This window comes from Panthera pardus, unplaced genomic scaffold (assembly GCF_024362965.1).
Source record: "Panthera pardus isolate Hobbes unplaced genomic scaffold, ASM2436296v1 HiC_scaffold_16, whole genome shotgun sequence".
NCBI lineage: Eukaryota > Metazoa > Chordata > Mammalia > Carnivora > Felidae > Panthera > Panthera pardus.
In genome coordinates this window covers 65,937,732-65,955,145 of record NW_026526721.1, presented here as the reverse complement: position 1 = coordinate 65,955,145, position 17,414 = coordinate 65,937,732, and the positions used below count along the sequence as shown (strand labels likewise).

The following is a 17,414-nucleotide window of genomic DNA, read 5'->3' as shown; positions in this document are numbered from 1 at the left end:
TCCTTGTCATTTTTGGCTGCGCAGCATTTGAACCACTTTCTTATGTTTGGGAATTCCGTATCTGCCTCACATTTTCAAGCTGAACATGCCATATGCTTGCTTTTTCACCCTCCCCTGCAACAAGAAGTTTTTCAGGAGCAAGTGATGGGAAGATACAGGAACCTTGAGGAACTTTTTCTGGTGGCTGTGGCTGTAACAAGCTTTAGCTTTTGGGCCAACAGAGGCAGCAATACCAGTGTAGGCTCCTGTGCCCAGTGCTCACGGCCAGCCGCATCAGTCAGACACACGGTAACATTATAGCACTCAGATGAGGTGGCAATTGGTATTCTCAGCAGACCACTTCTGGGTGTGATTTGGGGCACTGTTTGTGGTAGTGAGAAATATTTAGAAATTGATTAAACTCTTAAGAACACATTGCTCAATAATTCTCAATGTTAAAAAAAAATGTTTTATAATCAGCAAAACTAAAAGGCAACCTATGAAATGGGAGAAGATATTTACAAATGACATATCCAATAAAGGGTTAGTATCCAAAATCTATAAAGAACTTATCAAACTCAACACACAAAAAATGAATAATCCAATTTAAAAATGGGCAGAAGACATGAATAGACATTTTTTCCAAAGAAGACATCCTGATAGTCAACAGACACAATGAAAAGATGCTCAAAATCACTCATCATCAGGGATATGTAAATCAAAACTACAGCGAGGTATCACCTCACACCTATCAGAATAGAGAAAATCAAAAACACAAGTAACAATAGGTGTTGGTGAGGATGTGGAGAAAAAGGAATTGTTGCACTGTTGGTAGGAATGCAAACTGGTATACCCACTGTAGAAAACAGTATATTTCTTCAAAAGGTTAAAAATAGGGGGCACCTGGGTGGCTCAGTCAGTTAGGTGTCCGACTCTGCTCAGGTCATAATCTCACAGTTTGTGGGTTCAAGCCCTGAGTCAGGCTCTGTGCTGACAGCTCAGAGCCTGGAGCCTGCTTCAGATTCTGTGTCTCCCTCTCTCTCTGCTCTTCCCCCACTCATGCTGTGTCTCTCTGTCTCTCAAAAATAAAATAAAACATTAAAAAAAAAATTTATAAGTTAAAAATAGAACTACCCTAAGTACTAAATACTTTGTAAACAGTAACTCTTCAAACAATGAGTTTAATAATAATGTAAGTATTACTAGTATATCTATTTTAAAGATAAGAAAACTGAGTCACAGAGAATGTAAATACTTTCCAGGTCACTTCACAAGTGGTAGAGCAGGGATACAAATGCAAGGTCACCGAAGGGGACTACAAGTTCCAACTGTCTAATCAGACAGTTGGTTCTCTTGGCAACCAACCCCAGCCTTAGGTGTGGTCCGAAACTTGCCTCATTAACATAACAAAAGACGCCTTTAACACAACTCTCAGAAAATCCCCAGGGTTTTAGGAGCTCTGTGACAGAAATGAGGACAATGACCAAATATGTATTTCTTATTATAAATCACAATATCACAGGATTTCACTTTAATCGGAAACTGTGACTATCTCCTGGTAATTTGGGGCTTCTTGTGCCTGGGAAACAGTGGACAAAAGGAAAAAAAAAAGGTTTCCATATTGGCAGCACTAAATGACTTTCATTACAAGGAGCTAGGGTAGCTGTTACACAATGGGGGCCTAAAGGGATACATCTGGAATGCAGATTTACTAGTGCTTCTTGATGCTTCCATGTCCAGGGATAAATGTAAATAGGCAATTGCTTCAACAAAGACCTGATGATACAGGAGTAACTAAGGTTCTGGCCTTGGCAGATAAAGGACCCAGTGACTCCTTCAAGCAAGCAATCTAGACCGTCTAAAGTGATAGCCAAGGAGGGAAAACCTAGAAAGTTTGGTGGAGGGAAATGACGAATGTCAGTTATGGCTTCAGACATTTCCACAGTGCAGGACTGAAACTTGTTCCACTAACCCTCCTATGCTGAGATTGGACCTAGCCACCACCCTGAATGACATGTTACAGATTAAAGTGCACCCAGATCCAAGCAGTGCATGGAGTGGATAAGGAAATCGTCTACTTCTTGTGCCTACCTCATTTCCTCTTGGCCAGTCTTTTTACTCCAACTGCTGCTGTAGCTCCTAGCTCCTGCAGGTGTGGAACTGTCAACAAGACACCTCAGCTGTGTAGCACATCACTTGCTTCCTGCCCTAGGCTTTCTTCCCCCTCCATGTGAGAAGCCTGTAAGCACCCTCAGCCATTCTGAGGCACACCCATACCTGGAAGTGAAAGGGACTTAACTGCATGAGACAACTCTCAACCAACTCGGGGACCAGCTCATGGATACTCATTTTTCGCTTGTACACATTCTGTGCACGTTCCACAGGGCTCCTCAAGGTCCCTGGTGGAATTAAGCCTGCTACTCTGAGGCAACAGGCCAATCACACACACCTGACGGGCTGTCCTCTACCCCTGCTTCACTCTTACCAGTCTCCTACTTGTTGTTTCACATCACTCCCTAATATAACCTGCACATAAGCTTGTCTCTCAGGTTCTGTGTTTCTGAGTACCCCAGACTCATATAAGATTCAGATGAGAAGACTTGTGAATATGCTCTTAAAGTTAAAAACAATATACTAACGTAAATCAGCCCTAAAGAGCAAGCTCTTCCTGTAACACTTTCTTACTCTGCCTTCATAGGTCCAATTGTCACCCTACTGTTTCAAGACTGAACAATAAAGCATGTAGCTTTATTTTATTGAGCAATACTATGTTATCTCATTTCTATCTTCATGACCTTATGAGGAAGTAGGCATTACTATCTCCATGCTAGAGCTGGGGTAACAGGAGGCCTTGTATTCCAACTCAACTGTTCAGCTTGAGCTAGGATTCTGACCCCAATCTAACCTTCAAAGCCCATGTGCTAAACCATTTTACTTCTTTTCCTCAGCGTTGCCTCTACCCTGTCTTCTTACCCTACAATGGCCCCCAATATAGCCATACTCAACACACCTTGCCCTTTAATGCTTCCGTTTTGCCCTGTTAGCCCCTGTGATCTTCAGAGCCTTGATCAAATGCCATCTCCCTAGACAGAATTGTTTCTCCATGAGCTTCTATATCACTTTCCTGAATCCCTGTCATATCTTTTTTTACCACATTGATGTTACTGTTCTGTTGCATTTACCACTGGGGCTGGAGCCAGACACGAGTTTAGATTATTAAGTAGTACTAGATATAATGAGCTCTCAAATAACAACAATGGAATAAAACAGTTGTCAGAGTGTACTCCTTATGCACAGGGCCTAAACTTGTCTTATTGACTGTTGTCTTCTGGGACCAGAGCACAATGCCTGGCTCATAGTAGACACTCATTTGCTGAATGACTGAATGCATCAACGTGAATTTGTTTCTTCATTAAACTGTGAACTCTTACAAAGTAGGGATAATACAATGTACAGCAAATATTTGTTGAATTAAGGTAACAGGAAGAAAGAGAAACTATTTAATGATTAATAGGAGATTTATTTAAACAATAATACATAGAGTCATCATTGCCAGACTTAATATGAAATGCTAAATGTTCGATCCAATTTTCCTTCCTGGATCAGTTTTTCTTTCCTATCCTGCAGAGATAGAAAACAAACAAACAAACAAACAAATAAAACAAAAAACAAACAAAAAAAACTGCATTAGAAACAACACATTCTGACCCCTGTTCATTGCAACACTATTTACAACAGCCAAGATACAGAAACAACCTCAGTGTCCATCAATGGATCAATAAAGACATGGTATATGTATACAATGGAATACTATTCAGCCATAATAAAAAAAAAAAGAATGAAATCTTGCAATTTCATAAGTACAAGCATATAGATACAGAGAACACACAGGTGGGTGACAGAGGCAGGAGGTGGGTAATGGGCAAAATGGGTGAGGGGGATCAAAAGGTACAAACTTCCAATCACAAACTAAATAAGTCATGGGAATATAATGTACAGCATGGTGACTACCGTCAATAATACTATATTGAATATTTGAAAGTTGCTAAGAGAATTATTCTTAAGTCCTCATTATAAGAAAAAAGATTATTTTTGTAACTATGTATGGTGACAGATGTTAACTAGACTTACTCTGGTGACCATTTTGCAAAATATATAAACAAACAAAAAAGTACTAGAAAATACAAAAACAAACAAAAAAACATATTATGGCAGAACCCACAGTACAACTCTGAAACAAGACTTAAATACTCCAAAGCTAATTCCCATCCCACATTGTATAAGGGAAGAAGTAGCAGTCTGAAGAAATAAAGGGACAATGAAAAAACATTCCTATTGAAAAACATCTTATGTAGGGCACCTGGGTGGCTCAGTTGGTTAAGCATTTGACTTTTGGTTTTGGCTCAGGTCATGATCTTGCAGTTTGTGAGACCAAGCCCTATGTCAGGCTCTGTACTGACAGCGCTGAGCCTGCTTGGGATTCTCTCTCCCTCTCTCTCAATAAAGTAAAAATAAACATAAAAAAAGAAAAATAGAGGGGCGCCTGGGTGGCTCAGTCGGTTAAGCGTCCGACTTCAGCTCAGGTCACGATCTAACGGTCCGTGAGTTCGAGCCCCATGTCGGGCTCTGGGCTGATGGCTCAGAGCCTGGAGCCTGCTTCTGATTCTGTGTCTCCCTCTCTGTCTGCCCCTCCCCTGTTCATGCTCTGTCTCTCTCTGTCTCAAAAATAAATAAACGTTAAAAAAAATTAAAAAAAAAAATAGATGGGGTGCCTGCGTGGCTCAGTTGGTTAAGTATCTGACTTTGGCTCAGGTCATGATCTCACAGTTTGTGAGTTTGAGCCCCACATCGGGCTCTCTGCTCTCAGCACAGAGCCTGCTTCAGATCCTCTCCCACTTACGTTCACACTCTCTCTCAAAAATAAATAAACAAAAAAAAAAAGAAAAGAAAAACATCCTGTGCACATGTTGGAATCATTTTATTACCCCACTAAAAATCATATGTCAAAAGCAAAATGCAAACACCTTCTGGGTAAGTGTGGCCTACCTTTCTGTGAAGCAGTTAATTTATCAATCAAAAATATATATATATATATAAGGTCTAACAGGAGAGTGGACTGGCCAGTTTAAGGCAGAGCTAGATGAGTGGGTTCCAGTCTATATGGCAACATGAGGCCTCCCGGGGGTCTAGTACTGGCTGTCAAAGATAAGCTTGGCTTTCTCTGCGATCATATGGCCTCTGATGGCAGATTCCCACCACGGGTTGCTTTTGCTTTCCTCTTGTTAGGGTATTAGGAAGTTTTAACATTAATTCACAAAATGTGACCAACATAACTAGAATTCATACAAATAGGGAACACACTAAATGACTTATGTATTCTGCTAATATTTAACCAAATAAACATCTCTTTTAAAAACAGATGAACTAAGAAAAATATAAAAATTCACAAAGATAATTTCTAAAGGTAATTCAAAATAGCAAAGTTTAACTTCTATATTAACTTTTTAAAGTTATTTCTGTATTCTCTCACTTAATATTCACAGCACAATTTCCTTACATCATCTAAAACACACCAGGAAAACTCTTTCATGAGCTCTAAGTTCAAGTCTTAGAAATTTAAACTGACCAACTTATTACTTGATATTCTAGAGCAGCCATTAAATTAATTTGAAAGTCTCAGAGACTATCATGAATTTTAGTAAAGTATATTTCAGTAAGAGTTGAAATGATAAAGCAATAAAACCAAACATGTAATCGAAACTTTTAACTCTTGCTGGAAAGGAATAAAGATAAAAGAGTAGAGGGGTTAAGATGGGAGGAAGGCTGGTGGCAATGGACAAGAGAAAGAGCTGCAGCCAGCCCGGGGAACTAATCACACAGAAAGTAAATATCAGGCCCCAATACTTACTCTGTCAGTTTTGAAAACATAATACCAGAAGAAGAGGGGCCCAATTCCAAATAGAGCTCCTAAGAGTGAGGTCTTGGGAGTGGGTCTGAAATTGGGATAGATATTTGCTGATCTTGCATAGGTCCAACGAATCAAGGCAGGATCTTCCTGAAATTCATGAAAACAGAAAGTTACAGGAACTTAAGCAGGACCACACTGAAACAATCTCATCAAAACTTTTGTGGGGGAGGATGGGAGATGCCTTTTGTGCTCCACCACAGCTAAGGGTAAGCCCTGAATATTCCTAAATAGCTTTGGGGAAGACCTTTCATTTCTAGTATTTGTTGAATTAACTCTCTGATGATCTTGTTCAAATCCTTCAGAATTTAAAATATTCTTATATCACCCTTCAGCTTTCTATTTATTTGAGATTTAAGAAATATAATCTTTTATTTTTTTTAATTTATTTTTGAGAGAGAGAGAGAGAAAGAGCTTGAGCCGGGAAGGGACAAAGAGAAGGGAGACACAGAATCAAAGAAGGCTCCAGGTTCCAAGCTGCCAGCACAGAGCCTGACACAGGGCTCGAACTCACAAATGGTGAGATCATGACCTGAGCTGAAGTCAGATGCTTAACCAATTGAGTCACCCAGCTGCCCCAAGAAACCTAATCTTTTTAAGCTGTCAGAGAAGCCACTTTTTCTCTTTGATCTTTTTTTTTTTTCTTTTCTGGATTTTTTTTTTTTAGCTTCATTGTCGTTCTTAAAGTGTGACCAACTGAACCACAGTATTCCCGATGAGGACTGATTTCATATGCTCTGTCATGCTTTGTACTTTGTTTCCAGGACCCTTTCTAATGCTACCCCCCACCCCGCCCTGTCTTTCCAGGCTACATACAAATTGCAGGAAGGTGAAGACTGAGGTAGGCTAACTCTGAACTTTAATTTCTTTAAGCTGACTTGGCAGATATTTTACAAGCAAAACTATTACATTTAACACTATTAAAATAATTTGTAGTGAGGACAAGGTTGTTAAAAAAAATAATCAGACTGTCTTGGTTTAAAAAAGTAATTATCCATTTTAATATATTTATACTAGAACAACCATATAAGATAGCAAATCTGCCCCAAACACATAATTAAACTTAATTAGCTAAATCCCCAAATGATTTTATAAAAATTATTTGCTCCAATTAACTGATAGGCAGATTAAAAATAAGCAAATTAAATCAGTTTTAAAACTTTAATACTAAAGGAGAACATTCAAGGTCCTATGCAATGCCAAGGAAGTCATGATTGGTAGAATTAAAATAGTTAAACTGGATCTTCCACAAATACATTTTTAAACCAAAGTGTCTGCAGAAACAGTAAAGGTGAAGACACAAGATATACACAGGTTTAAGGGGATGTTTGAGGTCAATACCTGAAAGGATAAATACATCTATTCTTGTATCTATCCCTTCTACTATTAATGTATTTGAATGATTCTCCCATGACAGAATTCTCAATTTGCCAGTGGAGTCTCTACATATTTACCTGTCAGATCAGTCTTCCAGAAACAGATATTTTATTTCATAAAAACATCAACAGCCCCATGACCATAGTTTATTGAGCCTGGTACTGTTAAGAGAAGTTCCAAAACACATTCCATGGGAGATAGTTTTCCTTCTTTGACACCACTCTATCTCCAAAGAACTATCAGCAGCATCTGACATGGTGAACAATCCTTCACATCATTTCTTTTGGCTTTCAGGACACACACCTGCCTGGTTTTCCTCCAAACCCTGTGGCCATTCCCTCTTGGTCTCTTTTGCTCTCTATGTCCTTATTTCTCTAAATGCTTAATACTGGACCTTAGACCTTACTGGTCTTTTTGTTTGTTTATTTTTATTTTGGGAGAGATAGAGAGCAAGCAGGGGAGGGGCAGAGAGAGAGAGAGAGACAAAATCCCAAGCAGGCTCCAGACTGTCAGTGCAGAGCCCCATTCGGGGGCCAAACTTACGAACTGTGGGATCATGACCTGAGCCATGAGATCATGACCTGAGCCGTGAGATCATGACCTGAGCTGAAGTGAAGAGTCGGACACTTCACTGACTGAGCCACCCAAGCGCCCCTTTGCTCGTCTTTTCCATCTACATTCATTCCCTTGATGAGCTCCTCCTGTCACATGGTTTTAAATATCCATCTATAGGCCGATGACTCCCAAAATTTTACTTCCCCAGACCTCTACCCCGAACTCCAGACATAATATCCAACTACTTGCTCAACAGTCATGTTGTCTAACAGGCATGTCAAATGTGATGTATCCCAAACTGATTTCCCAATGTTCCACTCCATCTCCATCCCTGCTCCTCTCACATTCTTCTCTACCTTGGTAAAAAGCAACTTCATTGTTCTGATAACTTAGGTCAAAAACCTTGGAGCCATTCTTCACCCTTCTCTCTCTTACACCTCACATCCAATCTGCTAGCAAATCTGGTTGGCTTTACTTTCAATACATACTCATAATTCACCACTTCTTACCACCTACACTGCCAAAAAAACCCTGATAGATTACCTCAAAAGCCTCCTAACTAGACTCCTTGCTCTTGTCCTCCATAATGTATTTTTAAGTAAGCAACCAGAGAGAAGTTAAAGTATAAGGGCAGATTACTCACTCAGTAAAAGTGCTTCTTGGTGTGATCTAGTTCCAAGTACCTTTCTGTCCTCATCTCTTCCTACTTTGCTTCCACCTTTCTCCACTTTAGTCACAATGGTCTCTTCAGTATTTTTGAAACTAACCAGGCACACTCCTGTCTAAGGACCTCAACACCTGTCCCCTCTACCTAAAATGCTACTTTCCCTGAGAGCTGTGTGGCTATCTCCCTCACCTCACTTCCTTCATGTCACCTTCCACGGAAGGCCTTCCCTAGGGATATCTAACATTTCAGCTGCTGTCCCTCCCTACTATATACACACATTCCGAATTCCCTTCCTTGCTTTATTTTCCTTATCACTTATCACTAACATGCTAAATGATTTACTTTTTTAAGTTTATGTATTTATTTTGGGAGAGAGAGAGACAAAGAGCAAGCAGGAGAGGGGCAGTCGGAGGGAGAGACAGAATCCCAAGCAGGCTCCACGCTGTCAGCACAGAACCTGATGCGAAGCTAGAACTCACAAACCATGAGATCATGACGTGAACCCAGGTCAAAAGTCGGACACTTAACTGACTGAGCTACCCAGGTGCCCCTAAATTATTTAGTTTTTAAATCTATTTATTACTTGTCTGCCCCACTGGAAAGAAAGCTCTATGAGGACAGGAATCTACACTGTCACCTCAGCATCTAACACAGGGCCTCGCCTATTACAGCAATTATTTGCTCATTGAATCAATCATTCTTAAAGATTAGGCAAGGAATTTCCATGTATTGATCACTAAATGATTAAGTGCCAGGCACTCATTTATTTAATTAACAGAACAACCAATGAGGCAGGTATTACTGTCTCTTTTATATGACAAAATTGAAACTGTCCTAGGGCACAGAACTGGAAAGAAGACAATCTGGGGTTTAAACTTCAGCTATCTGGCACATCAAACCCACCTGTGTATGTAAATAACACATGTCTCTCTCCACACCTTCTCAAGTAAACACCTTCTTCTCCAGTTCTAACTAGAATTGGTACAGCCAACTGGTTAAGCAGATGTTTTGGGTTACAAAGATCAAGGTTTAAATTCTGCTCTATCACTTGCTAAGGGAGTATCACTCTATGACCTACTTGTCCTTCCCATGTTGTCTTCCAATCTGTAAAATGGGGTTAATAACAGGGCCTAATTCTGAATACTTGTGACATTTGAATATTCGGAAAGGGTTTAGATAGTGCCTGCACAATTTAAATTTCCTTCAATTCTCATAACTTCCAAAAAGTCCTACAGAACACCAATGCAACTATTGGGAAAAGTGGTTTTTTTTTTTGTTTTGGGGTTTTTTTGTTTTGTTTTTAGTATATTTGACATCATATTTAAACAGCTCTTGGACAGAAAATTATCAAAAAGCGCACTCATTAAATAATAGCTATCAGTCTACTGGTTATATATTAAGTGCCTGGAATGTTATACAAACTATTTCATTTAACCGCACAATGGCTTTATAAAGAGTATACTACCATTCCCACATAAGATCAGAAAATTAACGTTTGGAGAGAGTAGGCAAATTGCCTAGGGTCATATAGTTTGCCAACTTGTGCTGCCTTGGCATATGAATCCAAAGACCACAGCTTCAACAGCTGCAGTTTTGGGGTCTTTAAAAGATATAAATTGAAAAATCACTATATTCCCATCAGGAGAGAGCAGTATTGATATGAATTGTGAACTGAATGGTGGAAAACTGCTTTAAAAAAAAATAAATAACACACACAACACATTTTCTGAGCACTCATTACATTCATTACAGCCCGGTCACTGTGTTGGCTGGTGATGTGCCTGGTCTCATTTAATCCTCGTCACAGCCTCATAAAGTAAGAAGTGCTGTATTAATCCCATTTTCCAGACAGGAAAACCGAGGCTAAGCAGCAGAGTTGTGTCACTTTAGTGAGCAAGCCAGGATTCAAACCCAGCCCGGTGTGAACTGAGAACCGTCCTGTAGACCACCAAGCTCTCCGCCCAAGGTCAAAGGGCTAGTGGGTTGGCCTGCTCTCCGAGCCTGGAAAAGGGCCAATGTCTAAGATACGGATTGGAACGGTGGCCGCCCCGCTGCGGGGTCTCCCTTGGCCGGTCTGGGCTGCCCGGTCGGAGGGGACAGCCCGGACTCTATGGCCCTTGATTCCCGCCCGGCCGGCCCCCGACTCACGATGAGCCCTCGGCGGCTGGGGTCGTTGTACTGAAGCAGGTACTCCCGTTTAAGTCGGGATCTTATGGCCAACCGCTCGGCTTGCGCCTTCCGGGCTTCTGGAGATACGTCGTATTCGGCTGGGTCGAGGGTGGAGGGTAGAGTGGCCAGGCGCGAAGGCTGGTACTTAGGGAACGACATCTTGGCAGTCCGGCACAGAAGCGCGCCTGCGCGACTCCGAGGCCCTCCCCCACTTTATTCTGACCTTCATCCTGCGGGAGTGCGCTTGCGCGTCAGCTGAAGGTAGGTGAGAGAGCGAGACAAAGAACTCAGCTTCTTTCCGCAACCTTCCTCGCGGTCCTGGGGCCGTAATAGCGATCTGCGCATGCACAGTGTGCTCTTTTCGCCCACCCCCGCTTCCTCCTTCTACCTACCCACAATCTGTTGCTCGTTGCCTGCTGTTTCCTAGCAGCCTTTCTCAAAGCAGAGCTTTTTATGAGAAGTTGAACTGTGTGAGACTGGCAGACACGGGGAACGGGACCGGCTCTAGTAGAGTCCTGTTTCACTGTGGGTCCCTCCAAGGTGTGTGACTTTGAACAAGTCACTTAACGTCTGTGAGTTTTCCTCCTGCTCATCCTGTGTAATGACCCCTATGCCGTTTACCTAACAAACCTTTTGTGAGGATTACATAAGATAATGGAGAGGTGCCAAAGTGCTTTGCAAAGCACAATGTCCTCTGCCAAAAAAGAGAATAAGCTTTTCTGTACGTTACCACATTAGATCTGTACAACGTAAGTAAAGGTGTGTTTTTCTTAGCCACGAAACAATGTTGAATAGGAGAATGATGTTAGAAATGTTGCCTGCCTGACTAGTAAGTCGTTAAAAAATGAAATATTGAATAAAGCGTGTGAAGAAACAGTATCTTGATTAAAATACCCCTTACCTAAAATCCTTAGCACTCTTCAGGTGCTAAGAATGAAAAATACCTTCAAGATACGAAAATATGCATAGAGGCATTGTGTCTTAATGTGAAAGATGATTCAGGGAGAAAAAAAAAGTAACCCAAGGGAAACCTCCATCCCTACTGCCTTTCCCCTTTCCCCCACTATCACCAAGGGGAAAACGCAACTTCAAGTTGCACAGCAGGGTCTTTGGGTACCAGTCAGGTACTCCTCAGGGGAAAGCATGTAAACAATATTTCCATAACTCAGACAAGGAAAGCTGGGTCAAAAGAGAGCTTCACTTTGGATGAAATGTCTGAAGACATATAGGTATGTTGGGAAATGGTTGCTAGGCAGAGAAGGGACCTAGAAAGTGTTGGCATTTGAAGTGATGAGCAGCACTGCTGTCACGTTTATTCAACATTTTAATACTGTTTTAAAACATTTATTAAGCACCCACTGTGTGAAGCATACTGCACACTAGTGAGTCTTAGTCAATCTTCCAGGCTCAGTGGGGGAAATGCAGAAGAAATGAAGGACGTGGTGTTGTCTTTGAGGAGCTGACAATCAGGCTGTACAGAAAGAGAAGACAGAATATGATAATATTTGCAAAGCAGTTTAATGTCCAGATGAATTTAGAGCAAAATGGGCTCATGAGAATGCAGGCTGAGGGAATGTAGAAAAAAGAAATTTGAAACAAATCGCTTACACTCAATTTTAAAGGAATGAGAATAAAAGGAGTTCTGAGTTTTTTTTTTTCAAAGGTGTTTCAAAATTTTGTTTATAGATTAGACACTGATATGGGAAAAAGGCATGCAAAAGGATAAAAGAAAGAAGAAAGGAGTACAAAGACTACAGATGACAACATTTTAAAAAGACTTCATAAAGGTAAGAGAGAGGGAAAGAGAGAGAAAGACAGAATAAACTTCATCATTTCCCTTTGGATTAGTTAAGGTGTTTGTTTCTACATTTGCTTGGTTATCAAAAGGATCCCTTTAGATGATTGTCAAAAAGATGGAGTGCTAAGTTCTCTTCTGCTCTTGAAGATTTGGAACTGATCTGGCAGGGGAACCCATGTGTCTGTACTTTGTATAGTTTCTTGAGGGGATTCTTATACCATTTTGTGTTTGGAAAACAGAGATGAGTACAAGAGGTCTTCCTTTCCCTCTTCTTTTTCCAGGAAAGGTCCTCCCAAAGTGAATCTATTTAACGTGAAGACCTGGATTCTATAGTGAAAGAAAAAGACTTGATTGAGCCTTTATCTTGAAATAATGCAATCAGAAAATTATGAAAATGAATATATCTTATATTTAACATTTAAGGTCACAATTACAACTGTGTGCTAATTCTGATAAATCAAGTGTTAATTTGTGGGCACAGTTATTTTTATTTTATTATTTAAAAAAAATTTTTTTTGATGTTTATTTTTGAGAGAGACAGAGACAGAGCATGGACAGAGGAGGGGCAGAGAGAGAGGGAAACACAGAATATAAAGCAGGCTCCAGGCTCTGAGTCGTCAGCACAGAGCCCAGTGTGGGGCTCGAACTCACAAGAGCCGTGAGATCCTGACCTAGGCCAAAGTCGGATGCTTAACCCGACTGAGCCACCCAGGCACCCCCACAGTTATTTTTATATAGCTCATTATCCTTCACTTTGCATTTGATTTTTGCAGAGGCTCATATTTGTAGAAATGTTGGAGGCCTTTATCCAGTTTTCCTAAGGTCCTCTCTTAATCCTTTGAAACTAAATTACTTCCTTTTGAAGCACTGATGTCATCATTATTCTTACTGATTTTCTCTTTTTCCCCTTTGTTATCTAGTACAACGCTCTGAGATCCGCCTTTATTAGTGACTTTGCAGGCTGCTGCAAACATCGCTTTTATGAATTTTGTGAAAGTCCACATCTTTTGCAAGATTTGCAGTGGATTTCTATTATTTTTGAGGATTGGATATTTCCAAATGGATGGCTAAGACTTAGGGTTAGCAGATGGAACAATGCAAGTGGGGAACAATTTCACAAGTAACCACTTCACCAATGAATATTTCATATTTTGAAGACTTTTTCTTTTCCTAATAGAATTTATCAGAATTTATTGGGACATGGATTACAAGGACTAAGTATGTGAAACTGTATTTGGCTGGAAGAGGGGGGATGGAGTGGTAAAGTGGAGAAGGAGAGAAATACAAATATGCAGGGATAGTCAAGTATAAGACTGGGACAGGATTTCAGGGAACAGAAGATGGACAAGTGAATACAGAAACTGTAAGAAGCAGATAAGTTCCAGTTGCAGCAATATGAAGAGCATTCCTTCTCTTAATTGGCTAGGATCATAGGTAAATTTGTGAATAAATTCCCAACTTTGAGTCAGGAATAAACCCAATGCCCGGAGATTTAGTAATCAGTGATTGTCAGCAGCTGACATTTAGTGAGCATTTTCCTTTATTATTGTTTTCAAAAATCTTGTCCTGACGTTGAATATCAGCAAGTGATGTACTGTCAAACTAGTACACGGTCCCCTCCTTACATGATCTTCTCCAGAACCCTGGGAAGGGCCCTAGAAATGTGTTCACATGGCCATTCTGTTTCTGTAAAATTAGACGAAGGTATTTAAATCTCAGTTGCCTAAGACTGCTGTGTCTCTCCTGACCTCTTCTATTACATTTTCCCTCCTGGTGGGTGGTATCGCAGTGATCTGAGGCATTTGGGGTATCTGACAAATGAAAATTTGAATTTAGTGGGACATATTTATTTGATTCACATCAATTTCAAGTGGAGTTTAATTATTGCTAGGCATCCAGGTGTAGGAATGGCTTCCAGGGATATCATTAACATCCAGTGTGCCCGGAAGGTGCAGGATCAAAGTTTGTGTTGTGATATGAACTTGTCCTGTGAATTCTGGCCCTGGAAATATAGGGGTAGAGGAGGAGAAATAAGGTTTGAAATATACAGAACCAGAAGCTAATCTGTGGGAAATTCTCCTAGTTATCATTGGCATTTTTCCTTTAAAAAGCACCCCCCTCCAAAATTATATAAGCTTCACATCACATCAAATCATGATCTTCCTGTTTATCCGTCTTGTTAAGGCTGCAAGGAAGAGATACAAAGTGCTATGTGAATTAATTTAATTGCAAAGAGACCTAAGAATATGGGGTAGAAGGGAAAGTCATCTCATTTGGTTATGTAGCCACACTAGGAATTTATCTTCCAAAATTGAAATGAACAACAGTTCAAAGAGAGAATAAGAATAATACTTTAGAGCTTCAGTGTCCCATCTTAGCTCAAGTAAACCACTTTCTCTTTGTTTAACTAGCATCTACTCTTCCTCCAAAAGAGGATATTATTGAATCAGTTTGACACTATTCAATCTAGATTGCCTCAAAGTACCACATGGGAGGTTGGCTCTCACTGTATCCAACTTATCTGCAGCTCTGTTGATTTGGGCACTGTCGAAGTCAGTCATGAATAAGATTACACTACTGGTTTTACTCAACAGATGCACTTAAGTCACAGCAGTTTATCTTGTTTAGAGAAGACCCACATAGAACTACTTGCTTCAGAAGTGGTGGTATATCCAGCAGACACTTTAAGACTACACAGCCTGTCCATTACAAACATACATTGCTTTCTACTTGTTTCTACTATAGCTTTATAGTAAGTCTTGGTATTTCAGGAGGCAAATCTCTCCATTTTATTATAGTTCGAAATTGTGTTAGCTACTTTTGTTCCTCTTCTTTTCCAGATGAATTTAGTATTAAGATGTTAAATTCCGTGAAAAAAAATCCATTGGGATTTTGATTGGAACTGCACTAAATGTATACCTTAATTTGAGGAGAACAGACATTCTTCTCATATTGCATCTTCTCATCTGTAATCTATTAGTCAGGTCCTTTATTCCCTTCAATCATGTTTTGTAACTTTCTCCGTGAGGAATTGTTGCCTCCTCTAGTAGATTAATTCTGCTACATTATAGATTTCATTGTTATTGTTAATTGTTTCTTTTCCTATTACATTTTTTAAATGACTGTTGCTGGTGTATTGTAATATTATTGATTTTTGTATACTGATTTTGGAACCAGTATCCTTGGTGAACTCTTTATTACTTCTGTTGGCTTTTCTATTCCTTCCTTTGGATTGTTCTATGTAGTTGGCCATACCTTGAGAAAAGCAGTCTTGCCTTTTCTCTTACAAGTCTCATACTTGGTTTTCTCTCTCTCTCTCTCTCTCTCTCTCTCTCTCTCTCTCATTGCATTAGCTAGGACCTACAGTACCATGTTTTATGATAGCAGAAACTGAGAGTCTCCTATATTGTTCCCAGCTTTAATAGGAAATCTGTTCACCATTAAATGTTTGCTGTAGGGTTTGGTAGAAGCCCTTTATCAGGTTGAGAAAATTCTGTTATATTCTTTCCCAAACGTTTTTTAATCATGAATGAGTGATAATTGGTCAAATATATTTCTACATTTTTGTTATATAGTCATATGGTTTGTCTGTTAATCTGTTAAAAACACAGAGAAATTTAGTAGGTTTTTTTATTTCAAGTTTTTATTTAAATTCTAGTTAGTTAACATATATAGCAAAATTGGTTTCATGTGTAGGATTTAGTGATTCATCACTGACATATAACACCCAGTGCTCATCACCAGTGCCCTCCTTAATACCCATCACCCATTTAGCCCACGCCCCACCCACCTCCCCTCCATCAACCCTCAGTTTGTTCTCTATAGTTAAGAGTCTTTATGGCTTGCTTTCCTCTCTTTTTTTCCCCTTCCCCTAAGTTTAAATAAAGTTTATTTATTTATTTTGAGAGAGAGAAAGCATGAATGAGTGGTGGAGGGGCAAAGAGAGAGGGAGAGAGAGAATCCCAAGCAAGCTCCACACTGTCAGCACAGAGCCAGATAAGAGACTCAGTCTCATGAACCATGAGGTCATGACCTGAGCCAAAATCAAGAGTCAGATGCTTAACCATCTGAGCTACTCAGGCACTCCTCATCTGTTTTGTTTCTTAAATTCCACATATGAGTGAAATCATATGATATTTGTCTTTCTCTGACTGACATATTTTGTTTAGCATAGTATACTCTAACTCCATCCACATCATTGCAAAGGGCAAGATTTCATTCTTTTTGATTGCTGAGTAATATATCCACTCATCAGTCGATGAACATTTGGGCTCTTTTCACAATCTGGCTATTGTTGATAGTGTTGCTGTAAACATCAGGGTGCATGTGCCCCTTCAAATCAGCATTTTTTTATCCTTTGGATAAATACCTAACAGTGCAGTTGCTGGATCTTAGGGTAGTTCCATTTTTAACTTTTTGAGGAACCTCCAGTTTTCCAGAGTGGGTGCATCAATTTGCATTCCCACTAACAGTGTAAGAGGGTTCCCCTTTCTCCGCATCCTTGCCAACATCTGTTTCCTGTGTTAATTTTAGCCATTCTGACAGGTGTGAGGTGGTCTTGTCATGGTTTTGATTTGTATTTTCCTGATGATGAGTGATGTTAAGTATCTTTTCATGTGTCTGTTAGCCAGTAGGTTGTTCTGATGTGGAATATTTTGCATTCTGAAATTAACTATTTCATGGCCATGATATGTTTTTTAATGTAGTGATTAAATAATTAAACTGAATTAAATTTATTAGCATTTTATTTAGGATCTTACCATTTATGTTCATTGATGAATTGGCTGCATAGTTTTCTTTTTCCTATTTTGTCCTTGTCCAGTTTTGGTAATTTATTTACATGAAAAGAAGTGGATAGATTAATAGATTTCCTTTTTTTTTTTTTTTTTTTTTTTTATTCTCCA

General features: G+C 39.7%; 1 protein-coding gene across 2 annotated transcripts; it reads right to left on the bottom strand.

Moving 5' to 3' along the window:
• Positions 1-2,172: 2,172 nt before the first annotated feature.
• Positions 2,173-11,018, bottom strand: NDUFB4 (NADH:ubiquinone oxidoreductase subunit B4). Of its 2 annotated transcripts, none has more exons than XM_019448498.2 (3): positions 10,692-11,018; positions 5,888-6,034; positions 2,173-2,256 (listed from the first exon to the last, which is right to left on the bottom strand). In XM_019448498.2, the coding sequence occupies exons 1-3, from the start codon at positions 10,869-10,871 to the stop codon at positions 2,188-2,190; spliced, it is 396 nt and encodes a 131-aa protein (XP_019304043.2). In that variant the 5' UTR covers positions 10,872-11,018; the 3' UTR covers positions 2,173-2,187. The 2 variants fall into 2 exon arrangements, with proteins under 2 accessions (XP_019304043.2, XP_019304041.1); XM_019448496.2 differs by lacking the exon at positions 2,173-2,256 and adding an exon at positions 3,479-3,600 and having other exon boundaries at positions 10,692-11,016.
• Between the last annotated feature and the right edge of the window lie 6,396 nt (positions 11,019-17,414).